Source organism: Cervus canadensis, chromosome 12 (assembly GCF_019320065.1).
Source record: "Cervus canadensis isolate Bull #8, Minnesota chromosome 12, ASM1932006v1, whole genome shotgun sequence".
NCBI lineage: Eukaryota > Metazoa > Chordata > Mammalia > Artiodactyla > Cervidae > Cervus > Cervus canadensis.
Window position 1 is genome coordinate 10861567 of NC_057397.1, and position 13242 is coordinate 10874808.

Genomic DNA, 13242 nt, shown 5'->3' on the forward strand with positions numbered 1-13242 from the left:
TGGTCATGTATAGACGTGAGAGTTGGACTATAAAGAAAGCTGAGCACTGAAGAATTGATGCTTTTGAACTGTGGTGTTGGAGAAGACTCTTGAGGGTCCCTTGGACTACAAGAAGATCCAACCAGTCCATCCTAAAGGAGATCAGTCCTGGGTGTTCATTGGAAGGACTGATGTTGAAGCTGAAACTCCAATCCTTTGGCCACCTCATGAGAAGAGTTGACTCATTGGAAAAGACCCTGATGCTGGGAGGTATTGGGGGCAGGAGGAGAAGGGGATGACAGAGGATGAGATGGCTGGATGGCATCACTGACTTGATGGACATGGGTTTGGGTAGACTCTGGGAGTTGGTGATGGACAGGGAGGCCTGGCGTGCTGTGAGTCATGGGGTTGCAAAGAGTTGGACACAACTGAGTGAATGAACTGAACTGAAGTTGAAAGAATTTGAGAAAACAGCAGAAGCTTATTTTGACCCTCTGCTCACCTTTCACCCCGAAGTAGGTCACAGTACTCTTAAGTGAGAAGTGCTTTCCCTGTAGAAACAAAGGTGCATCCTCACCTCCAAAGGACAAAATGATGCTAGAAAGACTCCAGATAGGCCTTGCTAAGTTTCCCCCAGCATACTACACTCAGCTCATGCTCCTTGGCCTGTTATATTTCTCCATGAGTATCCACTCTTCATCAAATCTAGTGTGAAAATTACTCAGGTTTCACTGTTTCTTCAGGTCTTGATTTTTTTATGAAGACTAATGTTTCTTAAGACTTACTTTAAGTAAATTTACATGTTTTCTCCTACTAGTCTATCTTGGTCAATTGAATTTTCAAAGCCAGCCAGGGATCCCAAGAAGGTGGAGTAAAAAAAAAAAAAAAAATTCCCCTAAATTTCTAAGAAATTACAATGAAATATGTCCTGAAGCTTTTCTTTGGTCTTTTCTTTTAAGACTCATAGATTTAGGTCTTGCATTTAGGTCTTTGATCCATCTTCAGTTAATTTTTGTATATGGTGTAAGGTAAGGGTACAATTTATTCTTTTGCATGTGGATATCTAGTTTTCCCACAACCATTTGTTGAAAACGTCTTTTTTCTATGGAATGGTCTTGGCTTCCTTATCAGGAATCATTTGACTATGATTGTGAGAGTTTATTTCTGGGCTCTCTATTCTATTCCATTGTTCTGTCTGCATTCATGAAAATACCACACTTTTGATTACAGTGTGAAAGCATGATAGTCACTCAGTTGTGTCTGACTCTTTGCTACCCATAGACTGTAGCCCTCCAGGCTCCTCTCTTCATGGGATTTCCCAGGCAAGAATACTGGAGTGGGTAGCCATTCCATTCTCTAGGGGATCTTCCCGACCAAGGGACTGAACCATGGTCTCCTGCATTGCAGGCACATTCTTTACTGTCTGAGCCACCATGGAAGCTTTGCAAGAAGCTTGAAATCAGAAAGTGTGATATCTTTAAGCTTGTTCTTCTTTTTCAGAATTGTTTGGCTATTCAAGCTCTCCAGGTTTACTGTATGACACAGTTATAAAGAGGACAAAATTTGTAAAACATTTGTGAGGGTTCATCAGTTTTTTCTAAGAATCTTTTGTAATTTTTTGATATTCAAATCAATGTGAAGTCTTTGAAGTATCTGTCGTGTCATCATCCCTGTAAATTTATCTTCATTTGTTCACTGGAGTAGCTCTTCTATATGAGTGCCTTTCTAAGTGTCTGAACTGTGCTTTGATATCATGAAATCCTGCATCTTTTACAAGATGTAAAATTCTTTTTTGAAATAGAATTGCTCTTATATTTTGTGGTGCTAATAGATGTATACCTGTGCTAACCAGTGTGTGCTGCCTCAGTTGTCTCAATACATTAGCAGATCTTTTGTTAAGTAGGGAGGGATCTTAAATGTAGACTAATTGTTGTAAGTTGTCTCTTGTGTAGTGAATATTTTTTACAGAATTAAACTTTGTGAGTTTGAGTGGTAAGTACTCAAATAAGGATAAGTTGTCACTGTTGAGGCTATGAGAATGGATATGTTCCTGAGAATAAAGTGCTTTGGGAGAGCTGGAAAGAAAACCAAAGTGCTCACGAGTCCACTGACTTTTAGAGAGTTGAGGGCAAAAACATTGAGCATTCATTCCTGGGGAATGAGTTCTTAAGGAATTATGACAAGAATTTGACTAATTAAATAAAAACTGATATTAAACAAAGAATTTCAGATTAGTTTCTCAGGAAGAATGCTTACTGAGGAAAGAGAAATGTGGGATGTGGTATCATTCTGTAAGAAAGAGGAATAAAGGATGATAGATGGAAAAGAACCTTGGGTTTCAATTTCTTTTAGAATAAAATGGAGGTAAGATATGTGTCTCCCATTGAGCTCCCATTGTCACACATGTTCTTTTTTTTTTTTCTTTTCCTCATGTTCTTATTTTCATGCACAGATTTTTTGCAGAGAGACAATTAGAGACCACAGAAAGCCTCTCACTTTGAATTTATCTTGAGCACTGTCGCATCTCCGTGCTTCCTGCCCCTGAGCTACTCCTGCAGGGCTTTCGTCAGAGCTCGCATCCACCCACCTTGACGTTAGTTACTAACAGCTGAGAGTATTTCCCCTCAGAACTACCTGCAAATTAATGAGGGATTCTAGACATTTAGTAGAACCATGTACAAAACAAAAGTTATAAATATATATGAAGGCGTTTCAAGCACATGTATAGTCATATTGTTTTATTCATTCTCTACTCATTTCTACTGAGGGTGTTTATTGAGTTTTGTGCTCACAGAATTAGACTGAGAACACAAAAATAAATCAGTCCTTAAGAAGTTTGCTACCTAAGTTCTCAACCAGGAAGCATAATAGTACTCTCCCCATGTTTGAACATATCTGGGGGCAGTTTGGTTTGTTCCAATGACTTGGGGGACATTACTGGTTTTTAGTGGGCAGAAACACTCTGGAAAGATTTGCATAAAGAAGAATTATCCAGCCCTAAACAGTGGTGTCTCCATTGATAAACAAAGGCTAGAAAAAGAATAATACTAGTAGCAGTGATTTATTATATACCATACTGTCTTAAGCACCTTACCTGCATTGTTTAACTTCACCTTAATACGTTGGACTTCCCTTATGGCTCAGCTGGTAAAGAATCCGCCTGCAATGCGGGAGACCTGGGTTCAATCCCTGGGTTGGGAAAATCCTCTGAAGAAGGGAACGGCTACCCACTCCAGTATTCTGGCCTAGAGAGTTCCATGGACTGTATAGCCCATGGGGTCACACAGAGTCGGACACAACTGAGCGACTTTCACTTTCTCACTTTCACTTGACATTTTGGAGTTAATACTACACTTTTTTGAATAGCTGAAAGGATAAACAAGTCTTTCATGGTTATGCTGCTAAGTAGATGGCAGAACCAGATTTGAAACAGTGTTCTAGATTAGACCCCAGGACCTATAATTTTAATGACAATTAAATAACTTTATTATATTATATTCATAATTATAAAACTATTATTTTAATAATAATTTAATAACAATTTTAATAACTGGCACATAGAGCTTCTTAAGGTAAAGGGGAAACAGAACATGGAGATCTGCATGCATGAGCAAACCCAGAGGGCACAGACTATGATTCATTCATCTCTCTTCCTTACGCCTAGTGCAAGGACTGCCAAAATTCCTCTCCTCTACCTGTCATTTTTGCCTGGAAAATCCCAGGGGTGGGGGAGCCTGGTGGGCTGCTGTCTACGGGGTCACACAGTCGGACACGACTGAAGTGACTTAGCAGCAGCAGCAGCAGCACCTGTCATTTTATTTAGTTCAATAGACTTTAAAAATAATTCACATCAAAAAAATTTAAAAAACGCCTCACCTCAGGGTGCCTCCCCATGGGGGGAGGAGCGCGCCCAGCTCCTGCAGCATATTCAGGAAAGTCATCCACACAGGGACCTGACCACACTGCACACTGGCTGGTTCACAGGACTTATTATCCTATCCTAGACGTCCTGGTTCTATTAGCCCTAGCTGCAGGGACCAAAAGTTTCCTCTGCCCCTTCTGAAATATTAGATAATGTCAGTGCAGGGGGATAATACATTCTTTCTATATTTCTGCTCTGCAGTGCAGCAACTGTTGGTCTTGGGGATGATTGTGCTAATTCTTAGGTCATTAACGCTAAGTACTACATGCCTACACACTACTCTAACCAGAGAGAATGCAAAACAGTGCAATACATCTTTCTGAAGCATGAAGTTTAATAAGATTGAAGAAGGGAAGAACTAAGGAGTTGGCAATAACTATCCTCTCACCCACCACATGGAAGACTGAAGTGTGGGGGAGGGGGACATGCCCCAGGGGACAGTCCAGTCTCTGAAGTTTCACCCAGCAGGGGAGGAGGGGCAGCCAGGCAAGGGTGGCACCTCTTCTGTTCGCCCAGGCCCCTCCAGAGCATCCTCTGTGCTGGCCAGGGTTCTGGACAGAAGGCTTCCTGAAGGGGTGGAGGTGCTGGGTTTGAGTCCCATCATCCAGGTGGGAACATGCTCAGGTCCCAGAGGGCTTGGCAGGTTATCCACTGGGTGTTTCTGGGCTCACTTTATTTTTACCCCTCTTGCTGGGCAGCCCACAGCAAAGATGTTTAAATATACCTCTCCAGATTCTCCCAGCCACCCCCTTCTTATTCTGGGTGAGGCCAGGGGGAGTGACTGTGGACATATTCTGGGGCTGCCCAACACGGGTGGAGCTTCCCGCATCAGGCACATCTAGGGGGCATGGGTTCCTTCAGGGATTTTACTGATGTCATGGGTGTTCCAGATGTCACAGGTGCCCCTGGTGTCCCGGGTGACGGTGGCATGAGGATCGTGGGTGCCGTGGGCACCACCGGTGTCACGGGCGCCTCTGGTGTCCCTGGGGACACTGGTGCCGCAGGTATCGCGGGCGCCACGGGCGTCTTCTATGTTGCAGGCCCCAGTGGTGTCCTGGGTGCTTAGGGCGTCATGGGTGAGGCTGGTATCACAGGTGAGGCTGGTGTCACGGGTGCTGCAGGCGTCACAGGTGAAGCTGGTACCACTGGTATTGCAGCTGTCGCAGGCGCTGCTGGTGTCGCAGGCGTCTCTGGTGTCCCGCGTCATGCTGGTATCACGGGTGTGGCTGCTGTCACGCCCAGAGCAGGTGTCACAGGTGAGCCTGGTCCCGCACGTGTCGTGGCGGTCACCGGCGTGATCGGTGGCTCGGGCGCTGCGGTCATCACGGGTGTCGCGAGTGGAGGGGGCTGAGCTGGGGGTGACGGTCCTCGCCTCCGGGCAGGGTGAGGGAGTGGCAGGCTGTCTGGTCTTCTCCTTGACTCCTGGTTCTCCTGCTGCTGAATGGTATCCCAAAGCCAGTCGGGAATAAGCATGGACACTTCAGGGCTGGCGGGAGGCATGTGTTCTTGGCTGCTGAGGTCGGAGGAAATGGCCGGCCTCACAATGATGGTGCGGGCCCCCACCTTGGGTTCGTTCGTGTCACTGCCACTGCTAGTAAGCCAGCCCTGGATCCACCAGCCCAGTATCATCCCCACTGTCACCCCAGGGTGCTCTTCACAGGCTGGCGGGAGTGGCTCCTCCTGGCCCATGGCCCATGTTCACCCATGGATACTGCCAAACATCATCTAAAGTCGCTCTGATGCTAGGGTTGAGCGTTAACATCCTCTGTATTAAATCTGTTATTTCCCTTGATAGGCGTTTGAGCATGTGGTACTGCCCTGTGCGGACGCACTCCGCAGCTCCCAGAAATCTCGTCCCCTGAAGGGGAGGGATCCAGTTAGCATGGTGTACAGGCCGACGCCGAGGCTCCACACATCCACCTCTGGGCCTGTGTAAGGCAGCCCCAGGAAGAGTTCTGGGGCCGTGTACGCAGGGCTGCCGCAGAAAGGGTTTAGCTTCTTTCCTGGGTGCCACAGGTTGCCAAGGCCGAAGTCCGAGCTCTTGATGTTGTTGTTGTTGGCGTCGAGGAGCAGGCCGCTCAGCTTCACGTCCCGGCGCACCACGCCCCGCGGGGGCAGTGCCGCAGGGCCGAGACCAGCTGGCGGAACGCGCCTCGGGCCTCCCCCTCCGTCAGGCGGCCTTGGGCCTCCAAGGAGGTGGGTAAGTCTCCCCCACTGGGGTACTCCGTTACTGTAAACACAGTCTCCTCTATAACTCCAGGAGTTTGACGATATTCGGGTGGTTCACGGTTTTCAAGCTGTTAAACTCTTGTAATACTTCCTGCAGGTTGGAAAACGTCAGATGTGTCTTTTCAGTTTCTTTGATTGCTACCACTCCCTTGGTCTGAACATGCCGGGCCAATTTCACTTCGGCGAAGTGGCCTTCACCAATTGTGTGAAGGATCTCATAATTTTTGATACGAGCCATCTTGTTAGCGGAGATGGCTATGAAGTCCTGCATCCCTAACTATACTAACTACCACTAAGCTATACTAATTACCTAACTATGCTAACTCTACCACTAACTATACTACCACGAAGCCCTCACTAAGAATGCTAACTGTTCTAACAATACTGCGTATGCTAACAGTGCTATACAACTATTCTAATGCTAACAACTAGTAAGAGTGCTAATACTGACTGTGCTAGGAAACTGGTAACTATACCTACTGCACTAACTACGCCGAGAATACTAACAGTGCTAACACCAACTATACTATCTATGCTAACAAACTTAGCTACACCAACTCTGCTAACTGTATCAGTGATACTCTCCATACTAATACTAGCAAGACTAACTAAACAAAAAAATAATCGTAAGATAAAATGACAAAAAAGGGGGAAAAATGGGAAAAAACAAAAAATGAGGAAAAACTAAAAATGAAAGAAAAAAATAAGACACAAATTTAAAAAATGAGAAAAAGACAAAAAAGAGAAAAAGGGAAAAAAAATCAGCAAAATGGCAAAAACACGGAAAAAAGCTCACTAGCTGTAGGTCCAGCTGTCCGGTCACCAAAATCAGCTTCCTGGGTTCTGCGGACAAAAACCTGTACCAGCTGGGGTATTATAAAGGGTTTTGGTGAGTTTTATGACAGTGATGCCCTGTGAGGTCACAGCAAGAAATGGACCAGTCGTGGCTGGGGATAAACCCAGTGGTTTTTCTCCCTTTTCAGCTTCAAGGCCCCTTTACACTTAGGTAAAAGGTCCCAAAGAGATTTTTCTTTAAATATATTAGAGACTGCTATTCACTTTGTTAGAAATTAAAATCTGTAGGAGGCTTCAGCAACGTTTTCATTTCTAGTTTGTGAAAGTTAGTAATAATTTTAAAGACCTCATAATGTCTCCACTTGAAATATTCAATTCTTTTTCCTTAAACTCTGGTCGCAATGTGATGATTTAACTGACTTGATGAAACTATAGGAAAATGTTCTATTGTGTGAGACACTGGTAAAGCACATTATTAATGTTTATGAAGCTGAGAGAAGATTTGCCAGGAGGATCAAGAGCAGATTTCTCATCGGGAGCCTCAGAAGTCAGATGACATGGGTCAGTGTCTTTGAAATGTTGAAGGAAAGAAGGAAATGTTAACCAAGAATCCTATGTTTAGCAAAACTGTCCTTTGAAAATTGAACAGTGATTAAGGCATTCCCAGTTCAGGAGAGTTGAGAGAATTCTCAACCACCAGATCTTCCTGAGTCAGGGAGTCCTTCAGGTTGGAATGAAAGATCCTCAACAGTGACTCTAAGCTTTATGAAGAGATCAAGATCTCTGGTAAAAGGAGATAAATGGATGATTAAAAAAGCTAGTGCTACACTGCTGTAATTAAAATGGATAACCAGCAAGGACCTATTGTATAGCATAGGGAACTCTGCTCAATGATATGTGGCAGCCTACATGGGAAGGTAGTTTGGGAAAGAATGGATACACGTGTATGTATGGCTGAGTTCCTTTGTTGTCCACCTGAAATTATCACATTGTTCATCAGCTATGTTGTTCAGTCACCTAAGTGTGTCCAGCTCTTTGTGATCCCATGGATGGCAGCATGCCAGGCCTCCCTGTCCCTCACCATCTCCTGAAGTTTGCCCAAGTTCATATCCATTGTGTCAGCGATGCCATCCAGCCATCTCATCCTCTGACACCCTCTTCTCCTTCTGCCCTTAATCTTTCCCAGCTTCAGGGACCTTTCCAAAGAGTTAGCTATTTGCATCAGGTGACCAAAATACTGGAGCTTCAGCATCAGCCCCTCCAATGAGTATCCAGGGTTGATGTCCCTTAAGATTGACTGGTTTGATCTCCTGGCTGTTCACAGGACTCTCAGGAGTCTTCTCCAGCACCACAGTTTGAGGGCATTAAGGCTTTGGTACTCTGCCTTCTTGACAGTCCAGCTCTCATAACCATACGTGACCACTGGGAAGACTATACAGACCTTAGTCGACGAAGTAACGTCTCTGCTTTTCAACACACTGTCTAGAAAAAAAGATATGACACTGAAAGATGAATATAAAATTAAAGTTAAAGAAAAAGAAAAGCCAATACTATTGTAACTTTGATTTGAAGCTCGAGTTTTTGTTTTCAATTTGATTTGAGACTAATATATAATAAACATTTCTAATACTTTTTTTTTAATTTGGGGGGAAAATCTGATTGGTCTCTAAAATAAATGTATGTTTCTGACCTCAAGGATAGCATTTATAAGTCTTTGTCCTCCAATATGAAGGTAAACCAGGGTCGGATCCCTTTGAATTCATCAGATAAATGACAGAAGCTACAAAATAAACTGATGTGAGGCAATAAAGAGCAATAAGAGCAGACTTCAAGAAATGGAACTGAGGAACACTAGCAATAGGTGCAGTAAGGTCTCAGAACCCGTATTCCAGATACCACCTTGAATAATATAGTAAAAAATATCCAGTAAAATTTTTTATGAAATGTGTAGACCCTCTATTAGTAATAGTCTGTGTGCATATGTGCTAAGTCACTTCAGTCATGTCCAACTCTTTGTAACCCTATAGACTATACAGCCCACCAGGTTCCTCTGTCCTTGGGATTCTCCAGGCAAGAATACTGGAGTAGCTTGCCATGCCCTGCTCCAGGGGACCTTCCCAGCCCAGGAATTGAACCAGCATCTCTTGTGTCTCCTGCCTTGGCAGGTGGGTTCTTTACTGCTAGCGCCCCCTAGCAAGCCCTAATAGTCTGCAGGGTACCATACCAGGAAAGCACACACTGTGTGCCTTAAACGGCAGAAATTTATATTTTTTCACAGTTCTAGAGGGTTGAAGTCCAGAATCAGGATTTTGTCAGGGTTGGTTTGGATCAGACTTCTCTCACTGGCTTATACACAGCCGCCTTCTATTGTTGTTGTGGTTTAGTTGCTAAGTCATGTCCAACTCTTCTGCAACCCCATGGACGGGACTGTAGCCCACCAGGCTCCTCTGTCACGTCCTCACATAACCTCTTCTCTGTGTACACACAAAGACAGACAGTTCTGGTGTCTCTTCCTCTCCTTATAAGGACACTTCCTGTTGGATTAAGGCCCCACCCTTTGGCCTCATTTAACCACGAACCTCCTTACAGACCCTATCTGCAAATACAGTCACATTAGTGGTTAGGGCTTCAGTATATACATTTTGAGTGGAAACAGTTTGGTCTATACATTCCATCTTTTGCACCCCCCGCCCAAATTCATGTCCTTTTCATGTGCTATTAAAATATACTCACCTCATCTCGACATCCCTCGAAGTCTTAAGCCATTCCACCATTGATTCCAAGTCCAAAGTCTCATTAAAATGTCACCTGATCAGGTATGGGTGAGAAGTGATACATAAAATTAACCCTCACAGGACCCATAAAGAAAAATATAACACATGTTGAAACACAAATAACAGAAAAGTTGAACAAGTAAGGGTACTTTCAGTGCTGTAAAGGAGTCCAGTCCCTTAAATGAACTGGAACATGTACCTCCAATTCAGATTGCTGTAGAAGTCTTTCTTTCAGAACTTAAGATAATTTTGACATTCATATGGGAGAATGAGTGAGGACAAGAGATTTTGAGAAAAACAAAGTATTAGAAATATAGAAAGCCTTCCCTTATCTGATGTCAAAGTGTCCTGCAAAGCTGTTGTAAGTAAAATAGTGCAGCATCAATGCAGAATAGACACAGGTCATGGAGTATAATTAAGAATACAGAAACAGACCCATGTTAAATGAGTAAAGTTCAAAAGCAGTTAATCATAGAGGGAAGAAGAGTTTTAAAAAATGAACAGTATTAAACTAGAGAAAGGTTTTTTATAGACATTAAAGAAGACCTAAATAAATGAAAAGCCATCATATACTGACAGATCACAAACTTAGTATTATTCATATGACAGCAAATTGATCTACAGATTCAACAAAATCCCAGCATCTTTGCAGACATTGACGAGCTGATCCTAACATTCCTATGGAAATATAGAGACCCAGGATAGCCAGAACAATTTAGAAAGATAACAAAGTTGGAGGACTCAGACATCTCAATTTCAAAATACACTACGAAGCCGTCAAAACCAGGACAGTGTGGTACTGACATGGGCTTCCCTGGTGGCTCAGCAGGAGAGAGCCCAGCTGCCAATGCAGGAGATGTGGGTTTGATCCCTGGGTTGGGAAGATTCTTGGAGAAGAAAATGGCAACCCACTTCAGTATTCTCCAACCTGGGAAACTACTGCATGGACAGAGGAGCCTGGTGGGCTACAGTCCATGGGGTTGCAAAGAGTTGGACATGACTTGGCGATTAAACAACCACAACCGAGTAGTTATCTTATCAAATGTCCCTAAGTCTGGGTTTGTCGGATTAGATGGGATAAAATATGTTTGGCAAGATCACTACTGAAGTGATGCTGTGACCTTTGTCCTTCTCTGTGCATCATTTCAGAAGGTGCGTGCGTGCAGTTTGTGCTGCTAATGGTATCGATTTTGATTACTTGGTTAAGGTGCTGAATGATAGAATTATCCACTGTAAAAGTGTTTTCACATTTGCAATGAATAAATATCTTGTGGGGAGACACTTTGAGACTATTCAAATGTCCTGTTTCTCATCTCACTTTTGCCCATTAACTTGAGCATCCTTCAATGATTACTTCTCTGCAACAATGTTCACTGTGGTGTTTACTAATGGTCATTTTTAATTTTCATCATTCCTTATACAATTATTAATTGAATTCTACTGTAAGGAAGAGCAAGCCTTTCATCTCCACTTAGTATTCATTTGTTTTTTCTATTAGTATGGATTCATGGATATTTATTTTAGTCTATGGGTTATAATCCATTACTATACTTTTATTTATTTGTTGCTCAAACTGTCCCAGATGTAGTCAGTGGGAGCTTATTCAATTTAGTCCATGTGTCTTTTTCAACACGTTCACATCATTTGTTGAACATTTCCTACTTATTTTTTGGTTCCATAAATATTTCAGGCTCATCTTATACATATAATTTTTAATGGTTCTGTCCTCCAATTTCCTGTATCTTTAAGGATCTCTATTTCCTTTTATCAAATAATGATACTTATAAACCAAAAGATGAGCACTAGGTATAGTTATTACTACTGAGATGTTACTACTTCTAGGATTTCTTAGGAAAGATAGCTATGAAATGATATATTTACTTACTAATGCAAAATATGCATATATATTCATTTCTGTATCTATTTATGCACACACACACATATTAAAACCATAAGTTCAGACTAATAGTTCTAATCCCAGTCCCACATCACTAGATTTATTGTCATTTTCTTCCTTTCCTTATTTATAGCTCCTTTCTCTGACCGGGAGAAGCTTGGCCCTCATTTTTGACCACATATTCACTTACTATAATTCAAGTATACACATAAACTAGTTTCCAAATTTCTAACTCACACCCTTGCATCAAAAACAAATTTACTAATTTTAAAAAAAAAGATAATCAATGATGTGTGTTAAAGATGGTAAGGCAGACTTTGTTCAGGACCATCATGGTAGGTGGAGGATAACATACTCTACAGAAAACAGTTTAGACAGCTCTTATTCACTTAAAAATCAGATCATCAACGTCATTCCATACCAGTTCAGGGAAATTGTCTCCCCGACCCCCCACCTCTCTTTTTTAACGGCTACCTAGCATCCAGTGTATGGATGGACTATAGTTTATTCAATAACTCTTCAATGTATGGACACTTAGGTTGTTTCCAGTATTTTGCATATGCAAGCAACGCTAAAGAAATGTTCACATTGATTTTCATATTTTTGAAGGTGTAGCTGCTGGATAAATTACTAGAAGTGAAACTGCTGAGTCAAAAGGTTGGTGTGTATGAAATTTGGTTAACTATCTCCAAATTCCCTTCCAGATGGAGCACACCAATTTTCATTCCCACCAGCAATGTATGAAAGAAACTATTTCCTCTGGGGATTTATTTAATGGTCAGAGACCAGGCCACATAAACTTCTGGGATACAGACATTTTAAAATTCAATTTAATATTTGTTGAAATACTTTCTTGCTTTGCTCCTCTGTATGTGTAAGCTAGCAGTTTGTTAACTATGACATTGGGCAAGGTACTTCAACAATAAAACTTGGCTTTATTGTTTATAAATATGTAAAATAATAAAACTTGCTTTTCTTTTTTTTTTTTTTAGTTTTCTTTTTTTTTTTAAATTTTTTTATTAGTTGGAGGCTAATTACTTCACAACATTTCAGTGGGTTTTGTCATACATTGATATGAATCAGCCTAAAACTTGCTTTTAAAAACTTTTTTAAGATAGTAAGTGAGATTACGTATGTAGGGAGTGTATTACAGTGCCTGGCAATAAATGAGAATTTGGGATGAGTGAAGTGCTTCATACATACATAGTGAAATAAAGTATTTAATTTTCTCCTGGCAGCTTTGCATAGCACCAATGCCTGAATAAAATGGCTCTTCTTCACACACAGTAGTTCACCTGTGTCTGTGCTGGGGGATATTAGGGCCCATCCTTTCCCTTAATTGTCGGGCCCTCCATTGTAGCACAGCATCATGGTCAAATATTTACTCAGGAATGTGGCACATCTCAATTTAGCTATTTGTCCAAAATATCTACCAAGCCCACCATCTCTTCTCTACCCCTAAAGACACTGCCCTAATCCAGGGCCCCATCTGTGACCTGGTCTCGGGTCTTCTAACAGCTCTCGCTGACTCTGGACTTGCTCCTCCAACTCCTTCTCTACACAGTTCTGGAGGATTCCACTGTAATCTCTTTGATTACAGTCACGACGTATGGACACAAAAGACTTTGACCAAGTCCATGCAGTTG

The 13242-nt window shown here is 42.3% G+C and overlaps 2 protein-coding genes across 15 annotated transcripts in view; one reads left to right on the forward strand and one right to left on the reverse strand.

Annotated features, from left to right (window-relative positions):
• The window catches only part of LOC122450878 (RAB11-binding protein RELCH-like), a 125273-nt gene that overhangs the window by 42807 nt on the left and 69224 nt on the right, over window positions 1-13242 (forward strand). The gene's annotated exons all lie outside the window — the stretch shown is intronic.
• The window catches only part of LOC122450875, a 60936-nt gene continuing 51909 nt past the window's right edge, over window positions 4216-13242 (reverse strand). For 11 of the 14 annotated variants that reach the window (XR_006272251.1, XR_006272252.1, XR_006272249.1 and 8 more), the window contains 3 exons: window positions 9659-9733; window positions 8367-8407; window positions 4216-6221 (listed from right to left, as the gene is read on the reverse strand). Coding sequence is in view for 3 of the 14 variants with exons in the window: in XM_043483224.1 (XP_043339159.1) it covers window positions 8368-8407 (40 nt within the window). In the remaining 11 variants the exon portion in view is untranslated. The remainder of the gene's footprint in view (window positions 6222-8366; window positions 8408-9658; window positions 9734-13242) is intronic. The other 3 variants (XM_043483224.1, XM_043483226.1, XM_043483225.1) reach the window with 1 other exon arrangement.